The 25011-nt window shown below is 42.6% G+C and overlaps 1 protein-coding gene across 6 annotated transcripts in view; it reads left to right on the plus strand.

Annotated features, from left to right (window-relative positions):
- The first annotated feature begins 5950 nt into the window (after positions 1–5950).
- The window catches only part of ccdc88ab (coiled-coil domain containing 88Ab), an 88139-nt gene continuing 69078 nt past the window's right edge, over positions 5951–25011 (plus strand). For 2 of the 6 annotated variants that reach the window (XM_070448545.1, XM_070448547.1), the window contains exons 1-3: positions 5951–6793; positions 6927–7027; positions 13305–13413. In XM_070448545.1, coding sequence (XP_070304646.1) covers positions 6731–6793; positions 6927–7027; positions 13305–13413 — 273 coding nt within the window. In that variant the 5' untranslated portion in view covers positions 5951–6730. The remainder of the gene's footprint in view (positions 6794–6926; positions 7028–13304; positions 13414–25011) is intronic. The other 4 variants (XM_024007232.2, XM_024007237.2, XM_070448544.1 and 1 more) reach the window with 3 other exon arrangements.

A 25011-nucleotide genomic window follows, 5' to 3' on the forward strand; every position in this document is an offset into this window, starting at 1 on the left:
TAAATTAGGGTTACAGAGCTACCAAGCTTGCTAGGACAGAACTTCAATTTGCAACTTCAATTTGCAGTGAAGTGAGAGGTGTGAAAGCCCTTGGCAAAATAAAATCACAACTTCCCCCGCCCAAATGCAGCCGTGGCTTCTTTACATCCCTTTGCAGAGACTATCATAGTACAATTCCCCTCAAATTAAAAATGACTCCAGAGACACTATCTGCGGACTGCTACAAGACTGGGAACATAAGCAACTTAATTTTCCACACATACAATCCCCTGGCATGGCACACTGCTATAAGAGCACACTACCCCTCTGTCAAGAGAGAGGGTATTGGCCCAGGGTGGGTGGAAAAACAGACGAGGGTCCCTGAAACTGAGACAGCCTATGTCAATTTGTACAAGGTTGGAACAGCGGAAGCTTCAAAGGCTTCCAACAGGACTTTTACAGAATCAAAGACATGGCACAGCAGGAGTCGCTCTCTCTTGGTGACGACTCCCCGACTCCAAGTAAGTCCACTCACCACTGTGACTGACACGAGAGAGAGAGAGAGAGAGAGAGACAGAGAGAGAGAGAGAGAGAGAGAGAGAGAGAGAGAGAGAGGTTTCCTTAGCCAAAGGGGTGGTCTGCGTTTTTAAGAAGCCAGCCAAGTTGAAAGAATTTGTAGAGTTGTTTTCCCTGCTGTGTTCAAGCTGCGTAAGGAATGCTGCTGTTGCTCTATGACCCAATAATGAATTAGTATGCTCTGTTACGCACCACATAAACATGATTAATAATTTATGAATAAAAGACATAGGACCAATCGCATTTTCAAAACCAAGGTTTATGCTAAACACACACTGTTCTCCCCATTGAAAAAACTAAAATGGAGCTCCACTAAAAAAATGTCCACATTAAATATAATTGTATTCAGATTGTGGTAGGTGTGCATTACATGAGTCATGATGAATTGATGAGTATTAATTACCTGTAAGTGTTTCAGAATCTATGTGCTCAGCCTGGCCTGCTGTGTATTTGAATCTGAATCCCCTCCTACAAAAATGGTAGTCCAAAGTCCCGCCCAAACCAGAGAACACATGGAATGTCTACCTAACATCCTCTTTTTGAACATAAACAAAAGCCTACATCCATGGGAGATAGTGTTCCCAGAAAGTCCCAGAAAGTCCCATCAAATGAACTCAAAAGCTCTCCTTCCTTATCTCAGCAGACTGGAGAATGACCTGTGCTGGAAATGTTTAATGTTTGTGCTTTTCTAATACCAAATGTCTGTGTTCTATTCATGTGCTTTTCTAATAACTGTTTTCTGTGTTCATGCAAGTGACTGACTGAACGAATCCCCACTATCAGTAGCTGCAATTTGGCAGTACGCCCAGACCTTTGTTTTGAGAACGAAAGATATCTGAGTTTCAAGGTCTCAACTTAGAGACAAGAAACGTCGTGAGGTATTGATCTGTCAAATGTCTTGAACCAGTATTGGTTGGTCACATGAATGAAACAAAATGGTAATGATGAATGAATCATGCTAAATCATGCAAATATAACTTGTCTGTGTACAGCCGTATATAAGACAACTGCTGGGACTGCCCCGGCAGAGCTCCTAACAGATGTTCACGATGGTGCATTGAGTTGGAACCTCTCCAGTGCACTGGCAATAAACAATGATTCATTTAAGATTGACTTCTAGTGTCCATGTGCAAAATTATTTTCACAACATACCCCTAGTAATTATTTCAGGGAAAGTGGTGTGCTTCCATACATAGATTTTAGCTAAGCCCGCAGACGTAACCATTAACAAGTAAATAATTGTTTTTAAATGGCCTTTTTGGTGGCATTGCCCTTTCCCCATTCATTCCGACAGACCAAATAATCAGTTAGGTTGATTGTGAGGCTTATCTCGTGGGATGCATGACTGGGCTGGTCTCAAAATATGCCACAGGAGGTTGGTGGCACCTTAATTGGGGAGAACGGGCTTGTGGTAATAGCTGGAGCGGAATAGTGAGGTGGTATCAAATACATCAAACACATGGTTTCCATGTGTTTGATCCCATTCCATTTACTCTGTTCCAGCCATTATTATGAGCCATCCGCCCCTCAGCAGCCTCCACTGAAATATGCTTCCTAACTGCTGACAGCTCACCAAATCAAAGTTTATTGGTCACGTACACAGTTTAGCAGAAATTCTTATTTTACTATTCTGAATAAAACTGAGTTACAGGTCATATAAAGAAATCAGTCAATTGAAATAAATTGCATTTTATCGATAGCAATTTGAATGCACAGAGATACCGTGGCTAGACCCTGAGGCCCATTGTCGTACCATTCATCTGCCGCCATCACCTCATGTTTCAACATGATAATGCACGGCCCCATGTCGCAAGGATCTGTACACAATTCCTGGAAGCTGAAAATGTCCCAGTTCTTCCATGGCCTGCATACTCACCAGACATGTCACCCATTGAGCATGTTTGGGAATGCTCTGGATTGACGTGTACGACCACGTGTTCCAGTTCTCACCAATATCCAGCAACTTCGCACAGCCATTGAAGAGGAGTGGGACAACATTCCGCAGGCCACAATCAACAGGAGATGTGTCACGCTGCATGAGGCAAATGGTGGTCACATCAGATAATGACTGGTTTTCTGATCCCGCCCCTACCTTTATTTTTAACGTACACTATCTGTGACCAACAAAGGCATATTTGTATACCCAGTCATGTGAAATCCATAGATTAGGGCCTAATTAATTTATTTCAATTGACTAATTTCTTTAAATAAACTTCAACTCAGTAAAATCTTTAAATTGTAGAAGCGGTGCTCCTAGTGGCCGGAGACTTTAATGCTGGCAAACTTTTACCTCAACGTCCATTTTACCTAATTTCTACCAGCATGTCACATGTGCAACCAGAGGGAAAATAACTCTAGACAAACTTTACTTGCACACAGAGACACAAAGTTCTCCCTCATCCTCCATTTGACAAATCTGACCATAATTCTATCCTCCTGATTCCTGCTTACAAGCAAAAACTAAAGCAGGAAGTACCAGTGACTCACTCAATACGGAAGTGGTCAGATGTCTTCACTGACATTTTCAACCTCTCCCTGACCGAGTCTGTAACACCTACATGTTTCAAGCAGACCACCATAGTCCCTGTGTCCAAGAAGCCAAGGTGACTCTGCTTAAATGACTACTGCCCCATAGCAATCACATCTGTAGCCATGAAGTGCATTGAAAGGCCAACACCAACATCCCGTAAACCCTAGACCCACTCCAATTTACATACCACCCCAACAGATCCACAGATGTTGCAATTTCAATTGCACTCCATACGGCCCTTTCCAAGCAAAAAGAAAAACCTACGTTATAATAGTGTTCATTGACTACAGCTCAGAGTTCAACTCCATAGTGCCTACAAAGCTCATCACTAAGCTAAGGATCCTGGGACTAAACACCTCCCCCCAGCAACTGGATCCAAGCGGTACCAATGCATCAAGTCTGGAACCTGATGACCATGACCATGAACAGCTTTTATGTCCAAGCCATAAGACTCCTAAATAGTTAGTCCAGGTAGTTATTGGTTAACTATTTATCTGCATTGACCCTTTTTGCACTAACTCTTGTGACTCATCCCATATTCTGCTTGCTGTTTATTATCTATCCTGTAGCCTAGTCACTATATGTTATTTTACATTTTTCAATTATTCCAATTCTTTCTCTCTGCACTGTTGGGAAGGGAATGTAAATATGCATTTCATTGTTAGTCTACACCTGTTGTTTACAAAGCACTTTCCCTGGCTGCCACTACTCACCTCTCCTATGGGGAACCCCCCCCCCCCCCCACTTTATGATGATTTGGACATGATTTGGCAGGAACATGAAAAGAGGTACCTTACATGAAAACATAATCATAGTTAGTAGTGGAAAAAGTACCCAATTGTCATACTTGAGTAAAAATCAAGATACTTTCTTTTTTTTCAAGATACCTTAAGAGAAAATTACTTAAGTGAAATCACCTAGTAAAATACTACTCGAGTTATAGTCTAAAAGTATTTGGTTTTAAATATGCTTAAGTATCAAAAGTAAATGTAATTGCTAAAATATACTTAAGCATTAAAAGTATAAATAATTTCATGTTCCTTATATTAAGCAAACCAGACAACACAATTATCTTGTTTTTATTTTATTTACAGATAGCCAGGGGCACACTCAAACACTCAGACATAATTTACAAATTAACTATTTGTGTTTAGTGAGTCCACCAGGGATGTTCTCTTGATAAGTGTGTGATTTGGACCATTTTCCTGTCCTGCTAAGCATTAGAAATGTAACAAGAACTTTTGGGTGTCTGGGAAAATGTATGGAGTAGAAAGTACTGTATATTATTTTGTTTAGGAATGTAGTGTAGTAAAAGTAAAAGTTGTACAAAATATATAAATAGTAAAGTAGTAAAGTACTTAAACTGCTTAAGTAGTACTTTAAAGGAATTTAACTTAAGTACTTTACACCACTGATCATTGTGAGCATATTAATAGTGAGATGTGCATTGCCATTTTGTTCCAATCTTTGATTTATTTAAAAACAACATTTCACAAAATAACTAAAAAAGTGAAAACTTAATTGTTTGTTTGCCTAAGCATGACCATCATCCACATACCAATTTTTTTACCAAACCTTTTTTGTGTCAGCAATTGGACATTGTTTTTAGTGGGGGGGCTAGTTACCCCACGTTAATAAGAGTGATTTGTACAGCAGTAGATATATTAGAGTGGGTTATGTCAATAATCCAGTATATAAATAAATATATGGTGTGTATAAACAGTGTAACTAAAACCCAATGTATGGTAGTAGAAATATTGCAATGAGCCATGCCGAAAATACAGTACTAAAATACGTAGCACAAAACCCCATGGCAAAATGGATAGAATTGCAGGGAATTAGCTTCTGGACCAGAGTACGGAATATAAATAATATGTATGTGAATGGTGTGTATAGACAGTATAGACCGTATGTGAATATAAAAGGTGTGTACAGCAGTAGTTATATAGGATGAGTTATGACTACAGTAGAATACATTATATACATATTAAGTGCGTAAAACAGTATGTAAACATTATTAAAGTGACCAGTCTCTAAGGCGCAGGGTAGAGTACCGGTAAGCTAGTGACAGTGTCTAAGGTTCAGGGCAGTGTACTGGGCAGAGGCCGGCTAGTGATGACTGTTTAACAGTCTGATGGCTTGGAGATAGAAGCTGTACATCAGTCTCTCATGCCCAGCTTTGATGCACTTGTACTTTCTCTGCCTTCTAGATGGTAACGGGGTGAACAAGCTGTGGCTCGGGTGGCTGAGGTCCTTGATTATCTACTTGGCCTTCCTGTGACACTTTGTTTGTAATTACAGGTAGATAACGGTGTAAAAATCCAATATGAATTTCCGTGACCTACAAAGCAGTGCATTCCAATAGGATAATAAAAGGGTTGTGTGTGTTTGAGGATAAATGATATGTGCACTGGCATGCAAGTATCACACAAATTGAAGAAAACTGTTTTTTTTTAATCAATTACATCAGGATATATCAATAGATGGGCAGATGAGGATTTCTTTCAATTCTTAATACAAAGATTTGTCTGGACATTCTTATTGATCTCTATGTGATAACACTAATGATTTTTCTAGTCATGTTGTTTGAGATCATTTATATGAATACTACCCATAACCTACATTGGCAGCCAGCCAGCAGGCTACACACACACACACACACACACACAATGCGTAGTGCTACTGACACACTCACTTTAACAATATTAATTGACAAAGAAGACACATCAAATGTGAATCATTATCTCCTGCTAATGTAGTCTATAGTCTACATACAACATAATCCATTTAATGTGGAAGTGGAACTGTTAATGACAACGTGCTGCAGCCCTATTTTCTTGAGCGCAGTTGATTTTGGCGGAAGAAGACACGTCCTCTACGGGTGGATGAGTTGGCTGGAATGGAAACAAAACGGAGTCGAGCCGGTGGAGGCGGTACTTAGTCTAGCGCCATCAGTAAACTCATGTCAGTAGTAGGCTATTCAGCCGTTAGTCACTTGGCTGGAAGAAGGGAATACATGACAGAAGAAAGACATCTCTGCCCAATTCTATTGGTACAGTCGTTGGTTTTATGGGGGGAAAATATGTGATCTTCAAGACTTAAAAGAACGTGATGGGGAAAGGAATACATTTTTTTAAAGAATATTGTAACTCGACGTCCATTGGAGGAAACCAGTTACTGTCTTTAAGCTTACTACTAGCTCTGTGTTTTATCAGATCAACGTTAGATTTTCATGGAGCATGTTCTTTATTATTAGCCTACCTGTACAGGTCTAATGTCTTAGTTAAAGACATTTAGCTGTAGGTAGGTAAGCTGCCTTAACGGGCACAGGCTAGATGAGATTCAAGGTTTTTCAAAAAATGTGATGCAGTCCTTCTCAAGGAGGGTAACGTTAAAACATGTTTATCTAGGGTAGCAGATACGATAATTGTGGATTAATTTTATTTTCAGCAAAACCCGACGTCATTGACTTGTTTTCTTTATCGGCAAAATTTGTGTCTGTTTAATTAAATAAACCACATGAGCGGCGTCTAAATTAAGGACGCGTTCAGAGGGGTGAAAGGCGACGCAAAGAAAATTCCCCGACAAGAAGAAAATACAGTTTAATTCAAATTCTCAGGAATTGTCGCTGTCCAACACAAGGAAATGGAAAGTGAGGTTTTTACGCCATTGCTGGAACAATTTCTGCTCACGCCTTTGGTCGCCTGGGTAAGGCACCCTAATTAACCATTCTATGGGAAATTGAGCATAGCAATTAAGCAGGGTATCCAAAATAAATGCCCTGTTTAACAAGTGATTTGGTTTTGCTGACAGGTTTGGTGTGTATTGTCATATTTTTCAGGTTAAGGCGGCTGGGAATTCATCAGGAAACGATGGCACCAAACTATCGGAATACATTGAATTGTTGGATGGCATTTATTTAAACGAGATCATGCTTGAGATGTAAGTAGTAGCCTGTCTGTCATTTATGGGTGCTCTCTGTCTTTCACATGAATGGCCATGCATGCTTCTGATCCATTGGCCACTATCATAAATTTTGCCCTGCACTGTAGGTTACAGTGGATTCATGACACAAATTCAGGACAAAAAAAATAAAAAAAATAAGAGTTCCACAGACACATTTCGCAGCCATCGATGCAACTAGATCAGGTGGTCTAATCAGAATGAGTTGTAGGTATTTTGAAGCAGACCGTTTCACCTCGAGTTCTGTATTGATGGCGGAGTCTGCAGCAGGTCATCTTCCACTCGAGCAGTCAGTCACTGAAAAATGTCAGAATGTGAATTGTCATCTGCAGCCTACTGAAGACCTCTCTGGTGCTTGCTCTTCTTGCCTGCTAGAATAATAGAGTGTGGCTATTCTACCTCACTCACCCAGCCTACCCCTTGAGGAGGAGTAGAAATGAGGAATCCATCAATCTCTGCCATGACCACTGACACGCACTACAAAAGAAGGCGGTTTCCACCCATGCTTTTGTCTGGGCTAGGTTTGCATTATAAGGTAGCCTATGTCAATTTTGGCCTATTTATCCTTTATGAGTAGAATGACCCCTAACCAAGTTAATCTGCGCCTCAACAGTTATTTATTATGGGCATTATCACTCTGGATTCAAAATCAGAAGGCAGACCTCAAATAAATAGATTTTTTGTTATTGCTGAGCACCTTCTTCTCACTCTGGGCTTGTTACTTCTCACACATTCTATTAACAGGTCTAAGCTCTACTGGCCCAGAGTATCAGTTATCTCACAGTTTCCAGGTACTTGCTGTGCTCATGCTGCCTTGGCAACACTGTCATCAGCTCTCAAATCTTACTAGGTTGCCAATGACCTTGCAAACTCTACTCAGGTCTGTTGAGGCAAATTTGGTATTGTATCCATATCCATTACTCCAGTCATACCGGTAGACCTTGTTTACAATTGCCAATATAATCAGTCAAAGCCTAATATTTGGAATTGTTGATTCTCATCCCAAGAGCAGTTTTCAGTTTTAATGAACTGTAGTTTAGCTGTGCTTGTCTGACCGGCAGGGTGTTGGGGCTGGCCAGTCTCTTCATCCTAGCTCTTTGTGTGTGTGTGTGCACAGTCAGTTTTGGGCAGCTGTTGGCACTCGTCTGCCCAGCAAGACTCCCATACAGAAGGCACATTGTCAAAATCTGTTGTGAAGCAGGTCTTTGTCTCGCTCTCACAGTTTCATCAAGGCTACATGTTCATCTTGCATTGGCTGGTTTAAGATATTCACTGGTAAATATTTACCTTGTGCTGGATGAAGTTATTATTATTCCCCCATGTTTGTCCTTGGTTTATTTGATTTGGCCATATCAAAACGCAGGCTTCCAGTTTATTTAGTGAAGTTGTACAAAAGAGTAGATTTAGTTCATGTTAACCATGTCACATCTCATATGGCTTCAGTTTATTCAACAGGTCATGGCTACCAAATTTACTGTTGTCTGCAGTGATGCTGAGTTGGTATGCAGAGTGGAGAGCTGCTTTAAGTGATGAAAAAGATGAACTGCCCAGCGGTCTGTAAAGTTGATGGCTTTGCCCAACAATATGCCCTCTCACTGCCCATGTCTGTGTTGAAACTCCTGATAAGTGCTGTTATCGGGGGCGTAGTTGTAGGCATACTTGGTATTGGCCTGCCTATGATCAATATAGCCTTGTAAAGGGGTGCTCAGTCTTGTCCACGAGCAGCCGTTAGAAAGATAAATGGATGTCTGAAAGATCAAACAATCCATTTAAAAACACATTTCTAATAGGCATACAGGCATCATCCTTCTAGCACAGAGCTGTGTAGACCTTCAGGTTCGCATGCTTTGAAGTAGAGGGTGTATCATGTACTGCATAAAATGAACATGAAATTAGTTGCAGTGCTTGTTGTACAAATAGTGAGTTTGGCTTACTACCATTTGAATCTTCTCATGTTAAATACTGTGTGTGTGTGGTTCATCATGTACTGTACACAGATCGGGGCTCCAAATGATTTAAGCATCTGTATGTTAATTTGGTAATATCTCTCCAAGCTGTTGACAGGGAGGCAGGCAGACTTAAGTTGTCCAGGAAGCACAGAGGCCCTGCTGGATTATCTAACGGCTAGTTGGACTCACAGATGGCATGGTGTCACTGTCTGCCCCTCAGTCACTACTGCCCAACCAATTAGACCACCTTTCAGCAATATACTGTAGGTCTGTTTTCTTGTGTGGAGCACAGACTGGACAGAAGTGAAATTTCTCTCTTCTCATTACATTGGTCAAAAAGCAGTTTTTTTCTTCTTCTGGTTGTACTGGCATACATTACAGTGGTTCAGGTCCACAGTTGGAATAAGGTGAATGGCTGCATTTTCAGTGTCTGGGATGGTTGACCTGAAGGCCAAATTGTAGCATAATTTAGAGCTAAACCTGTTTTTGAAGCAAAATGTATGAATCAAGGCCAAACTACATCCCCCTCAATTCTGGAAGTGATATTGTTAGTGTGCTATTTTCCACTTCAGTGCTCAATTACATCACCTCAGTCCATGAAACTCAGATGAATGAGACTAATGAGCATGTGACACGCCATACACACACGTTAATTCCACCTGAAGCCGTGCAGCAGCTGTAGGGAACCCACATGCTCATTGTTCCTGAGCCCCTCCCTCAACACCTCAGTCAGGACAAAAGCACAGACGAGTGCGGCCCACTTCCAACGCGACATGGCCACTTAACGCAGCGGTGCAGCAGCTTAGAGGAAGCTATCTGTTGAAGGACAACAGTTGAATTATCTTAATCCATATAGGATTAAAATCTCCAGCAGCTCCCCAATTCACACAAACAGGTGCTTTCTTTTTTTCAACTGAAAAAAAAAACGGGTGATAAGACAGGACAGCATCACAAGCACCACCTCTGCAACACTGTTGAACCAGACACAACACGCCTCCATGTGTTTTCACTGAGCGGCATGCCTCCTGCTTAGGAAGACGGGGTATAGTTTGGATTCTTGCTGGACGGCTGGTGTGTATTTGTTGAATTTCCCTCAGCTAGGTTATTTTTCCTTGGAAATCAAAGGCTTCAGTCATAGGCTACTACTGACAGCCAGCTAGACAGACATCCCACACCATGCTGCTTGCCCGTTATCTGCCACAGACCGAACCTTAATGACCATCCTCCTTGCGTCGCGTCTTCCTGGCCGACATTCCGTTTATCTGCCTGAACCAAGACATCTCTCCGTGTCTACCTATGGTTGGTGTGAACACAACAGAGCTAGTGGTTTTGTTTTTGAATGGTAATGTAAACAGTGGGCATTTATTATTATGCCTGATGTCTTGTGCTTCACTCACACGGTCACTAGACTACGGTATTGAAGGAGGATGTTAGGCTGGAAAAAAGCCCTTTGAGTCAGACATGCAGGAAGCAGCTGTTGTGACCTTGAAAGGGTACTGCTTTAACAAGGCCATGCAGAGACTCACAGGAATAGGAACGGCCCTATGGAAATGTACATGAATGACACAAAGCTCCATACAGAACCAAACTACTATGATTGGGCAACACTATAGCAGCTCCATCACACACACACCCTGTCATCCTGCCTGCATAGTTCTGAGCACCGCCTCACCACAGTGGGACAACTGTAGTCATCATCCACATTCCTCTCTGGTGATTTCCCCCAGCTAGCCCTCCATGTGCCTGGGAAGTAATCACTCCTCCCCACTAGTGTGTTTAGACTGAGAGACTCACTGGCTCTGTCCTCTCCTCGTGCTGGGCAGCCGGCCCCTGCTCTACTCTGCCCCCGTTGACTTTGATGCCGCATGTCAGAAGTAGGTTATTTCCCAATGCAACGCAGGAGCGCCCTGGGCAGTATTGTGCTCTGCATTGACTATTGACTTATGTTGACTCCCCATTTTCTGAAGCCTATATGATCATCGTGGTACATCATTTGGGTTTTGTCTACCTCACAAAGGGCCCTATTCAGGCGCCTGCTGTCACTAACACTGGGGGTCATGTTGTCCAACGAGGGAGGAGGAATAGAGAAGGCCTCGGCCTAAAAAACTTGGGATTGTGTTTTCAAGGGCACATTGAATTGGCTGTGTGTTTCTGGCTCTGTGATGTATAGAGAAGTTAGTTACTAAATTAGCATCCTCCTTCCCAGCTCCCTCAGTGCAGCCACTGCTCGGCTTGAAAGGATTACAGCTCCCTCCATGCTATTTAATTAGGGGTTAAGACGACCCCACCCCCCACCCCCAAAGTGCTCCTCTAGAGGGGCTCTGAGTGAGCGGTGGGGTCATGTGGCCAGTGCCATTCAAAGTGCTCTTAAAGTGGACCCTGTCTTTCTGATTTGCAAGACTGAGGGGACAGTGTGTGTTTGTGGGAGCATAGCTGATCAAAATGCCTATTAACACATCTGCTTTGTACCCGCTTCCCTTCTCGGGAGAGTTGCTTTCATAAAAAATCATGAATGTTGTCATTTTATTTAGCATAGTTCAATGATAGCTCTCTGGTCTTATGAAGTGCCATTTTTATTTTTTCTAGGCCAACTGCTAAGTCTTAATACAGGGGGTTTCGGGAAGATGCTGGAAACTCTGTTTATTCTTTTTTATCAGTTGCTTGGCAACGGGCCTATTTTTCCATTATGAGTAATATGACCGAGGTGCATTTTATCCCTCACTGAGTGTACTAATTCCATGGAAGCCCAATCTAGAACAGAGTTAACGGTGAGGGGAGAAATTGTGCAAGGTTAATTTGAAATTAGCCGTGTACACATGAGGTTGTGTTAGACATGAATGCTAAAAGCTTGGATCACAGATTCAGGCATGTATGACTGCACGCACATGCTACACACATACATGCACTCATGCAGGTAAACGCACAACCCTGTTTACAATAGATTTAATGAACATGCCATGCCATTTGGGTTTAATGGCCATGCAACAAATTTAGAGAATTTGTTGTCAAAAAGAATTGTCCCATCCTCCAACATTGTGACATCATTCGCTTTATCAGCAAAGCTTTTAGATCTCCAGACCAGTGCAACGCTGCAACACTGCATGGACGCACCATCAGATTGGCTTCAGTAAGAAATGAGGTCAGAGGAGAGCATCCAGAGACTGACCTCAAGCCATCTGGCCAGTGAAGGAGCCCAGTGGAGGCCTGCGTGTGTTTAATCTCTGAGCTCGTAAACCATGTTGGTCCAAAACCTTTTGGTTGATGATCATCAAAGCACAGCTCTGACCTAACAGACAGTAGACGAGAGGGACTCAGAAATTGGGTCAACCTTGATGGTCTGTGAGGACAGATGAGGTGAAATTCCTCTGCTTTTGTCCTGTCAGTGTTCAAGAATTCAATTCAATACCCCTTTTTTTGAATTTCAGGTTGTTTCATAATGAATTCCTCATAGCGTGTAATGAACGTAGTTTTGAAAACAATAATGCAAAATGATTTAGAATGCATGATTAATTACTAAACTGTTGATTAATTAAAGGTAGATTGTTGGAATTGCATTGACATTTTTTTACATTTTAGTCATTTAGCAGAAGCTCTTATCCAGGGCGACTTACAAGAGCAATCGGGGTTAAGTGCCTTGCTCAAGGGCACATCGACAGGTTTTTCACCTAGTCGGTTAGGGGAATGTCATGCATTCCTCATACACTCAGAGCAAGGAAAATACGTATTGTTCAGAAGTACCACACCCATGCTTAGTATGTCTGTTAATGCAGGTTGACACTCCTGATAACAGTTACGCTCCTAGCCCTGGGGGCAGTGCATCTCAATAGTACTCCTTGACTAAACTAGAATGCACTCCCTCTGTGATTCTCACACCAGACTCAGGTAATAGTGAGTTGTTTTTGCTACAAACTGTTCTGCAACACAGACAAACGTTCTAGAGTTTAGACCAGAGCTCTCCAACCCTGTTCCTGGAGAGCTACCGTCCTGTAGGTTTTCGCTCCAACCGTAATCTAGTGTACCTGATTAGTTATAATTAGCTGGTTGATCAGCTGAATCAGGTTTGTTACAACTGGGGTTGGATTGAACATCTACAGGAAGGTAGCTCTCCTGGAACAGGGTTGGAGAGCCCTGGTTTAGACATAGCTCTGTTAGTACTGGGGACATCAACACAACCATGAGAAATGTCAACACTGATTTAACACTGTACTGCTAATGCAGCATTTTACTGACTGACTGAAAGGCAGAAAGACAATTTACAAACGGATTTGTCTATTCTGCTCTTATTCTCATCTATTTCTTCCCCACAGAAATCCAAAAGCCACTGTTCAAAGAACCAACAAGAAAGTGAACAATGACTCAACACTGCGCATACAAAACCTCTCCATCCTGATCCGGCAGATAAAGTCGTACTACCAGGTGAGTGGGCAGTTAACCCTGAAGCTCTAATGGAAAAATGATACAGATTGCATCTGGTGCTGAGGTCTGGTTCATTGTGCTGATCTGTTAAAGCCATTAGCTTCCTTGCTCTTTGGGATCAATGACATTTTCTACCCTGAGGTTTGTCAGCAAGACATGTTTCAGTGGAGACTGCCTTGTACACACACACATGTGCACAAAATCAAGTTTAAACTAGCCTATAAACAAATACACACACACACACACATTGGAAAATAAGTATAAACACACACATATTTGAAGATGTCTGTGGCTGGTGTGATGTGGCAAGGGGACCTCCATCCAGATGTCACGGCGGCTTCTATAAATGGAAGGGAACTGCATGCAGACATGTTAGACATTTTTGGAGCTGAAATGCAGCACACTAATGTGGTTCTCCGTCTCACGCTTTGACTAATGAAGATCTGGGATGTATTTTGGCTTCAGTTTTGTGAGCGCTCAGAACAGTATTAAAACGGACACAATATGAGGAGTTACTTACCCACTATAGTAACTTTAAAAGCTGTCTGCCAGTAGTGTCTCAGTTTCGCTGCTTGGCTGATGTTTTCACTGCATTAGATCATATCAGGTTCTTGCATGTGAGAGTCAATTCAGAGCGTGGTTGATCATTTCCATTCTGCTCAAGTAATGAGACTTCCCATTAATCTGATGGATAGAGGGAGGAAGGGGGACTTCCTGGTGACAAGATCTGGTATACACGATGACTGCGGATGGAGTGGCTCTGGCCTTAATATAAGGGAAGCTTATCTAGCTGTCAGCACCTCTGTCCACCAACTTTTTTGCCAACCTCACATCCGAGAGAGAACACACTTAATAACTAACATGAGGACGATAAAGAATTCCAGCCATGATATGTTGGTGTTTCTGCTGAAGGTGCTGATGCTGGGAGAGATAATTGGTCGTCTCAGGGTGTCTTGGCTCTCAGAATGATAATCAGGAAATGCACTTGATCCAGCATGCACAACACCAACGGCAGGAATGTGTGGAGCTGACTATGGGGTATTTACCCAGCAGCACAGTCTGACAGAGCCGTGGGAAATCCTCTCCTCAATCCGGACAGAGATGTTCTCTCCAGTCGGCCGCCATCGATCTTCCTATAGTCATCTGCAAGTCTCAAAGCAGAAACTACGCAGTCACATCCCCATAAGCCCAATGCTCATCAACATACCATATTGTGAAGTAGGATGATGACCAGGACTCTGGACACTGCTATTACACGCTTGGCTAAGAGACCTTGCTGGAACATCCAATTAAACATCCCTTGAGCATCTCATTACGCAGGGCCATTGTTTATCGACATTAATGTCATAAGCCTTGAAAGCTCTGCTAGGCCCTCTCAAAATGGCTTTCAAAATAATCTGTCACAAAGCCAAGAGTCTTAAGACCCTTATTAGCCGCTTGGGTTAAGTAAGAACATCAACTCTCCAAGTGGCCATGTCAAGCTGAAAGCATTAGCCTTAGATGCACAATGAACGTGTTGTGCTTCTAGGGTGGGTGTCATCAATCTTTTCCTAGCCTTCCCTGCCTTTGCGCTAACCTCATGTTTTATATATTGTCAATCCAGTGAAGCCCCCACTGTTTGTAGCAAGTCTCTCAATTGTCGTTGTGGCTTTACCACCCACAATCAACTACTCCGTTAACTGGAAACGCCATGCCATTTTCCTTTCATGTGGACAGCAGTGATTCTTGTGGTGTTTTGAGAAGACCTGCGTAGTCCGTTTGACTTGTTTGTTTGAAATCCACTTGATTACCTCATTCACATTCATCAAAGGTTGAGATTTGACCGAGGCCTGGCCTTTGTTGTGAATGACAACTACTTGACTGAGATCAGTGGACCAGTTGCCAGCAAACACGGCTTGGCTTTTTTTAACGTTTCTTTTGTGACTTTCAGCAATGTTTTTCTTTTTTTGTTGATGATTCGTGAACAAGTAATTGCTCCACTGAAACAAGAACAGCCCAGTCTTATGATATTGAAATAATTTCAATATCATAAATAATAATAATTTCAGATTAAAGGTCTGGTCAACAGACCCCTTGATTTTTGAGGTCTTGAATTGAAGCATCCTCCAGCACACTACTCCTTATTCCTAGGCTCTGGATTGCCTACTATCCAGCCTTAAGTTGCTATCTCTGCCCTGGCTAAGGTTCACCCTGGTGCTTCAGTGCTGCTGGTTATCAACCTCTATGACTGGCCTGCCTGGCTGATCCAAAACTAGGCTCGTGGAAAACAGGCCAGCGGGCCCCAGCCATTCACCACTGGGGCTGATCAAAGTCTAGAGAGAGGCACTTTGACATTGAACAATGTCTTTGCTTTTCTTTGCTGTGGTCCCAGTTGTTCCTGCCTTTTTAATTCATCCCTTTTTAATCTTACGTGTTCCAGATGGAAATGTAATCAATTCTCTAGGTTTTCAACTAATGGAGTTAACATCATACTAAAGTGGGCACGTAGACACTGCAGGGCTCATTTGGCATATATGGTGGTTATGTTGGCAGCTCTACCATCTAAGGGTCTGTGTAGTTTGGCGGCATTCTTTTGTCTGTCGAGCTTCTGCAGTGTAGCTTCACTCTTGAATCTCGGGAGGAGGAACATTATTAAGCTACTGATCGTGCTGACTCCGTTCAAAGTCTCCTGCAACTGAACAAATGTAATACTTAAGCTAACTCTCCTCTTCAGAGCTCCGGTGTCAGACAAGAGACCTCCATTCCTCTGGGACCCGCCCCCCTCCATCCATCCATCCATCCTATTAGTGCACCAGTGTCTTGGACACGTGGAAAATGACTTTGTGCAGAGGTTGTTAAAGTGGAGTGGCCTATAGTTCCATAATGTCTTTCATATATATATATTTTTATTTTATTGCGGTGTCAACTCTCATTGGCATGCATTTTGTCATGTGTCCCAAGGTTTCTGCTATTGCACTTATCGATCGGCTGCTTAAATATTTGTAGGCGCTAGTCGCTCATTGAGTGCTATTGTTGTTGGCATGGATACTGTGTTACTACGGTATGACACTGTATTGCGGTTCGGTTTTGTAGGAAGGAGCAATGCTCATGACTTGTTTCTGTCAGAAGGAATGATTGATTAGAACCAATGCTTTCCTAGTTCTGACTTATTACACTAGGAGTGCACTAGATTTTCATTTAAAAAATGGCATCGCCTTTTATTTATGAAGTAGGCTATTCATTCTTTGTCATGTTCTTTCAGGATCCTCATTACTCAACTGTACGTAATACCTTCCTTAGCTAGGCTTTGGTCATTAGGATCAGGGCCTGAGGTAATCATTGGTGGATGCATCGCTCCCAGGTACTTTGCAGTCCACTGAATTCAACTGTGAAGCTGTCAGGAGTGCTTTCCAAATACTCAACAGTTCACTGAGTGCTACCTGGTGATTCAGAGTCCAGAAGGTGGTTTTGAGATCTAACTTATTAACCCTATTTCACACTGGAAATGGTCATTTACATTTTCCAAACATTTTAAGTGTTTGGAAACCCCTATTTCCTCCTGTGTGGAGGATGTTGGGATTTTTTAAATGTTTTATTTTTTCATTCCTAGTAATGCTATTTGGGTTTTCCAGTATTGTTGATTGGTCCTATGAAGGTTTCTCTTCTTGGTTACTCAATCCAAATGAATGTTAGGCCTATTTATTTGGTGGTCTCTGTTTGGCATGCATGCAGATTTTTCTGGAGCTCTCGCCAGCCAAATAAATCCATGTGCGTAGCATCACGTCAAATAAAAAAATAAAAAAATAAAAGAATACTTCTAGGCCTACACTTTTCAGTACCGATGTGAATTGAAGAGTGGACCTGCTGTGTAACATCGCCCTTTAGCACTGCTTTGCTTTGGGGTGTGTTAAGGCAGTAGCTCATTTTGTTTTCACTGCATTAAAGGGAACAGTGCTCCATTCACACACAGGGCCTGGTCCTCAGGGCACTGAGCCTAATGTATCTTTTGACCTCACCCCTACCCCATGCCCATTTTTTAGAAGCCATTTAAAGATGAGTTGGCACAATCACAGCTCACATACTCTCTGCTATCATCCAAATGCTAAATAATCCTCCACATATGACACTTTAATGCTGTATGTCTCTATGCTGAGCCCGGAGTAGTGGAGCTTGTTTTGGAGGCTCCAGGGGACTGAGTTCCCCTCGCGGCTGAGGCTTGCTGACCTACACAAAGACTGTCTGTTAGTGGGCCAGAGGGCTGAGATGGCTAGAGCAGAGCCTAGGGTGGATGTTGTTGTTTTTGTCTTGGACTTCATCATGGAAAGATTTAAGTGTGTGTTATTATGGGAAAGCTTCAAGCCAGAGGTTATTTTGCTTTCTTTGAATCATCGGCATTTCACAACATTTATTTAATTTGGGAACCGCGTATGCCTGATCCCCAAGTGATTTCTTTCATGGCCTTTGCATTTGAAACATGAGCAGATCATTTTATTAGGGCATGTAGGCTACTTGTAGCTTGGGGCTAAATGCATCTACTCATGCAATCTCACATGCTAAGCCTAAATGTCCTGTTGATGTCAGAGCTGTGCCGATAGCTGGTACACGTCAGCAGTCTTTGCAGGGTTGTCATTTGTATGTTTCTTTTTTTATTTGGCAGGTGCAATATAGATTGAGGCCGGAATTCAATTCATAGCGCAGCACGCTGGACAGCTGACATTGCGGCTTTTAATGGCCTTTCCCCCGACTTTCGCAGAGCTCACATTCACGGTAAAGGCCGGCATGTCGGCTCCATCAGAAATTAGCGCAGATCTAATGTGGATCGGATCAAACCAAGCCTTTATCTAGATTCTGCATTGCTGTGTAGCCAATGCCCCTTAAGCTACACTGGAGCAAAGTATAATAGAGAATAGCATCATGACTATCTATATAAAAAGAGATTGTGTCAGTGACCTCGCCATGTTCAGAGAAATTATAATTGGATGAGTACTGCCCCTGTCTTAATATAGCATAATGAGAGGTTTTTAATTAATTAAAGCGTATTCCGCAGAAGAGCTTGGCGAGTGTTATATTAAGCCACGACCAAGGTTGATAATTGGTGCAGTCACCCCTATGTGGCCTCCTCGTTGAGCACCACCAGATCTCTAGCAGGCCTGGAGTCCCAGTTAACAGTAAAACTGCACCCTATAGCTACACCCTTATCCTAATCAGTTGAGAGGCTGGCGAAATTGGCGCTCTCTTGTCCCTTTGCGGCAGACATATTGTGAGCAATATGTTTGGAACATCGAATCACAATGAAATCACAGGATCGAATCCAAATATGTGTGGAATCGTAATACATACCAGCCCCAAAGTAACGTGATAATATTGTATCGTGAGGTCCCAGGCAATTCCCAGCCCTAGTTTCTACACACACAGAGCGAGACCCATTTTTGCCTGCTGTAGGGTTTTGGGTGAAAACTGCCACAACGGGTGCACCCTATAGATTGAAGATCAAATAAAGGGAGATGTCTGCCTGAGGACATCCCTGTGACAGAGTAAGAGATCTGTCACCATGACCTGCTTTAGTACAGAAATACGCCTATTTATTTTGCCAAGGATGACCTGAGTTCGATACTCTCGGACCTTGAGTTACACCACTCTTTCTATCTATAGTAAGTATTGTCATGACATTACAGTGCAGCCACTCCAGCAGGTGCACTTCTCCATAGCGACTTACACTGTAGTTGTCTTATTGAGCATGTGTAAAAGAACAGCACATTTCAAGATGAATTTAGATTAAAGTAGAAAGAAAAGAGCCTGATCTGTAGGAGAGACAGGACAGTGTTGGTACCTGCCACCAGATGCTAGTCTCTGAGTGGTGGCAGTGTGGGCCAAGGCTGTCCTAGTGGAGGTGCCTCTATCTTGGTCATGAGCAACAGCAGCAGCCCCAGGAGGCTATATTAAAACCACTCTAACTGATAGCTCTGGAAACAAAGGGAGGACAGGACTAATGGCTATGTACTCTCCTCCTTCACATGTATGAAGTCTGTCCATCTGGCTTGGTCCTTTGGTTTCTCATTTGGCCTTGATAACAAGGGTCATTGACAGTCTGACTCGTGGGGTCGTTTGATCAGTTGGTGGTACTACTGACTGTGACAGCTGGTATGATAACATGGATGCGTTGATGAGATGTTTGTCATGTATCCAAATCGGCACTAAAGCTATGAAATTTGGTATGTGTACAGTAATTTACGGCCAGAGGATTTGATTCTGACCTACATTACAGCAGATCTGATATAACCAAGCACATTAGAGACCATGTTTTATGCCACTATTCACACAGGGAGGTATTCTGAAATCTTTGCGCTGAACTCATTAAATTAGAGAATCATTTATGTGAAAGTTCCACTTGTGCACGCTTATCTCAGCACTGAATTGGACCTACAATCCTGTCTAAAGGTTTTCATTGTTCTCCAGCTTTTCTTGAAATCCTCAACAATAGGAGCGCTTTCCTTGTCTGTCACATGTGGTGAGAGACTGGTGTGTTACAGTGAGAAAGAGGAAACCTGCTGTGGGCGCAGCTCGTTTCCATAGTGCTGCTTTCTGGAGCTGCTCTCGCTCTTTCCTCTCTCCTGCTTTTTCCTCTCCTCTCTGCATGTCCTCTTCTCCTTCTGCTATCTGACCAGCTTAAGCCTGTCTACATATTTGTAATCACATCACGTTTGTACTGTACCGTAGGGGAGTCAAGTCCGCACTGCCTTTCCCAGAAGTGTGTCCATGCGCACATGTGTGCGAGCGAGACGCCCAGGGAAGATTCACCAGGCTGGGGAGAATAAACCCCATCGTCGTTGCTATGGCAACCCACTGTGTGCAGAACGGTTGTGATTCAAGCACTGAGTTGATAAGCAAGCAAGCCACTATCCACCCCCTCCCCGAACCACACACACTCTCACGCTACTGCACACTTGCCCCCGTTTGAGAGGTGCCGGTAGTGGAACCTGGGGAGTTGGGGGTAGTGAGCTGCTTAAACAGACTGGGGTCCTGTGAGACAGAAACACAGCCGTCTCAGAGCAAACCTCCCCTTTCTCCTTCCCTCCCTTCCTGGGGCTAGGGCTCTATACTGTTGGTGCCCTGCCCCAGTGAGGGAGATCTGCATTCTGCATACGGCAGCAGAATACTGTATTAGGGAGAGGCTAGTATATCAGCAAGCATGATTTGTCAGCAGAGCACACTGTCTCATAAGTATACTCCAGTCTATCGGGATAAAGAACACTGTCTAGTTGGCGTACAGTGCCAACAGGATCCACATACTGGCATAATGAGGGTTGTGGTTATTTTGAGCAACTGCATTTTTTGAACACCTTGTCATTGTAAAAATTAGTTCTGTTTTGATGCACTGTGAGAACACGGTTTCATCTCAGCAATACATAGTACTACAGAACTGAATGTGTAGCACTTCAGTAACACCTTATCTGATTGTAACGTGACCCAGTCTTGAAGAGCAATGAACTCTGAGCTGATCTATAATTCAGGAGTACACAGTGTGAAGAGGAAGTGTAAGCTAATCACAGCATACTGTAACTTTCTCTCTCCATACTGGCACATCTGCTTTACAGATTTACTATTTTCTCACCATGAATATTAAGTTGCAGATGTGAGAAGTAAAACAAATCACAAGACAGGCATGTACTGAGTGCTGTTTTTGTTGCCCTCCTGCCTGGCACCATGGAGTGTGCCACTGGATGATGGAGGCTTTTCCATTTCAAAGAGGAGTATATATTCCTGCCACCACATGCTCAGTGTTTCCCCTATATGTATTTAGCAGCCTGTCATCGCAGCTGCTAAATTGTGGATGCCACTGTAAAAATTTAAAAAACTATGTCGAATTAAAGACGGGTTGGTTGTTTAGCAACAAAACCGACACGTGGGCAACAGGGGCAAAACAGACTGGGTTGGCTTAGATTGTTGACATGTAAACTGTTTTTAGTTTCCAAATGTTTATTGAAAATCAGAGGTTAAAGTAAGGCGGTCCGGTACAGTGTCCCGGCAAAATAAATAGTGGGGTATGCCGTACCGGTAAAACATGAGCCTATCACAATAATGAAAAATAAATGGCAAGAACTGCAGGCTATTACACCACTATTTACCATCACTGCATGTTGAGGCATGAAAGATGAGCGAATGGACTTGAAAACGGGTGGTAGGCCTATAGCTTATGCTCCAAAATGCGATGTGGTTCGACGAGAACACTGACATTTTGCCAAGGCAGAGATGAGTGGCCGACACTGAGACGCACGGACAGCAGTGGAGCAATTCATTCTGTTGCCAAAATGGCATTACACTTTTTGGTGTTTTGTGTAACAGATGTCTCTTTCCATTCACCACTGTTTGGAGGCTGGAAATGTGTTGCGAGTGGATCAACGTGCATGAGTAGCCTAGTGAAGGAGCCCCTTGAGTGATTTTGACAATAATATAAAAACATGACTGGTTGTGTTTATGCCACAGCATATATATATACAACTCGTTATTCAACCACTCCACAAATTTCTTGCTAACAAACTATAGTTTTGGGAAGTCTGTTAGGACATCTACATTGTGCATGACGCAAGTAATTTTCCCAACAATTGCTTAGACAGATTATTTCACTTAATTCACTGTATCACAATTCCAGTGGGTCAGAAGTTGACTGTGCCTTTTAAACAGCTTGGAAAATTCCAGAAAATTGTCATGACTTTAGAAGCTTCTGATAGGCTAATTGACATTATTTGAGTCAATTGGAGGTGTACCTGTGGATGTATTTCAAGGCCTACCTTCAAACTCAGTGCCTCTTTGCTTGACATCATGGGAAAATCAAAAGAAATCAGCCAAGACCTCAGAAAAACATTGTAGACCTCCACAAGTCTGGTTCATCCTTGGAAGCAATTTCCAAATGCCTGAAGGTACCACGTTTATCTGTACAAACAATAGTTCGCAAGTATAAACACCATGGGACAACACAGCCATCATACCGCACAGGAAGGAGATGCGTTCTGTCTCCTAGAGATGAACGTACTTTGGTGCGAGAAGTGCAAATCATTCCCAGAACAGCAAAGGACCTTGTGAAGATGCTGGAAAACAGGTACAAAAGTATCTATATCCACAGTAAAACAAGTCCTATAACGACATAACCTGAAAGGCCGCTCAGCAAGGAAGAAGCCACTGCTCCAAAACCACCATAAAAAAGCCAGACTACGGTTTGCAACTGCACATGGGGACAAAGATCGTACTTTTTAGAGAAATGTCCTCTTGTCTGATGGAACAAAAATAGAACTGTTTGGCCATAATGACCATTGTTATGTTTGGAGGAAAAAGGGGGAGGCTTGCAAGCTGAAGAACACCATCCCAACCGTGAAGCACGGGGGCGGCAGCATCATGTTGTGTTGGTGCTTTGCTGCAGGAGAGACTGGTGCACTTCTCAAAATAGATGGCATCCTGAGGAAAGAAAACTGTGGATATATTGAAGCAACATCTCAAGACATTGGTTAGGAAGTTAAAGCTTGGTCGCAAATGGGTCTTCCAAATGGACAATGACCCCAAGTATACTTCTAAAGTTGTGGCAAAATGGCTTAAGGACAACAAAGTCAAGGTATTGGAGTGGCCATCACAAATCCCTGACCTCAATCCTATAGAAAATGTGTGGGCAGAACTGAAAAAGCGTGTAGGAGCAAGGAGGCCTACAAACCTGACTCAGTTATACCAGCTCTGTCAGGAGGAATGGGCCAAAATTCATCCAACTTATTGTGGGAAGCTTGTGGAAGGCTACCCAAAACGTTTGACCCAAGTTAAACAATTTAAAGGCAATGCTACCAAATACTAATGGAGTGCATGTAAACTTCTGACCCACTGGGAATGTGATGAAAGAAATAAAAGCTGAAATAAATCATTCTCTCTACTATTATTCTGACATTTCACATTCTTAAAATAAAGTGGTGATCCTAACTGACCTAAGATAGGGAATTTTTACTAGGATTAAATGTCAGGAATTGTGAAAAACTGAGTTTAAATGTATTTGGCTAAGGTGTATGTAAACTTCTGACTTCAACTGTATTTTTTAAATTTAAAATGTATCCTTTTATTGAACATGGCAAGTTGGGTTAAGAATATATTCTTATTTACGATGACGGCTTACACCGGCGAAACCCGGACGATGCTGGGCCAATTTTGCGCCACCCTATGGGACTCCCAATCGCGGCCGGTTGTGACAGCCTCTTACATGCTGACCAGACCGGACACGTCGCGTGCGCGAGCGTCGCAAAATAAATTTAGAAATCCATGTTATTAAATTATTGCACCCACACTGCTCGCGCGGCCAACGAGCGTCTGCGACGTCAAGGGCTAAAATAGAACTCCTTTCTATTTCTGACGCAGATCACGCTGAAAGTCCTGCCTCTCCCATCTCCTCATTGGTTTATAGAAGCAGGTACCCACGTGCCATCTCCTCATTGGTTATACCCACGTGGGTGATTGAAAGACGAACTTTGTTGCCGGTTGTCGTGGTAATACAATGAAAGTTTGATGCGATCACCATATAAGTTCAATGATGAAAAAGCCTGGAAGGAGGAGAGATGACTAGAAACGATTCGGTTGGCCGTTTTATGTGTGGATTAATTGTCGGAGTAGAAGTCCTTGTGCATTTCAGGTAAAATTAACAACTCAATGTTTATAACCCAGTACAAATTAGCTAGCAACAGCAAACTAGCTAAATAGGACAAATTAACGTTAGCTAGCAAGTGCAAGCTAACTAGCTAAATTGCCATACATGTTTAATGCTTTTCGACCTGTCCCCAAATTAATGTCATTGGTTCAGAGTTTGTTTTGATATTTTAACCTGCTTTTCGTGATTGCTTTAGGTGTGGGATGGCAAAATAAATTTATGCACGATAGCGCACGCACGCAGACGGTTTGGGTTCCGTGTTAGTACCTGTAGCACTAAGATGCGCCACTCGCGAGCCCCAATAAAAGGTAATACATTTTAAAAGTTAAATGACATGTCTTTGACTAGAGATGCTTTTGAATCAAATATAAATCTAGGATTAGGCAGCTGCCTGGAGCGGCAGTTTGACAAGGGCGGAATTTTTTGAGCTCAACTGACCAAGACGCACCTCCAACAACACCTCACATTATTCTTTCCAAAAACAATATCTTCTCTCACTCAGTGGCATGAAGGCTATTTAGGTGAGTGCTGATGCCGCCCCATGATAAGCAATGCATACTTTGCTACAAAATATTTATATTTTCCATGCCCAGCGTGCCTCTCCAGGGTGCTGTTGGAGAAACGCAGCGCTGCGGCTCTCCACCAACGCGCCATCAAATTAATTTAACATAAATTAGACCTATGTAGCCTACAGTAGAAAGAGTAGTAGCCTGTGGGGGTTTTCTGTAGCCTTAGATGGGAGCCCAAATGTATTGCAATGTCATGAGACAGACACTTTTTAAATCATGAACTTATTAATGAGGAGAGAGTGCAGGAACAAAGAGTGCGGTCAACAAGAATTGCAAACGGTCAGCTATGGAGCGGCTGAGGCATAATCAGAGGTAGACAGCAAATGGTGCTGAAAGTAATTTCAAAATTTTTAATTTGACTAAACTAACAACAAAAGG

The sequence above is a fragment of the Salvelinus sp. IW2-2015 genome, linkage group LG18 (genome assembly GCF_002910315.2).
Source record: "Salvelinus sp. IW2-2015 linkage group LG18, ASM291031v2, whole genome shotgun sequence".
Lineage (NCBI taxonomy): Eukaryota > Metazoa > Chordata > Actinopteri > Salmoniformes > Salmonidae > Salvelinus > Salvelinus sp. IW2-2015.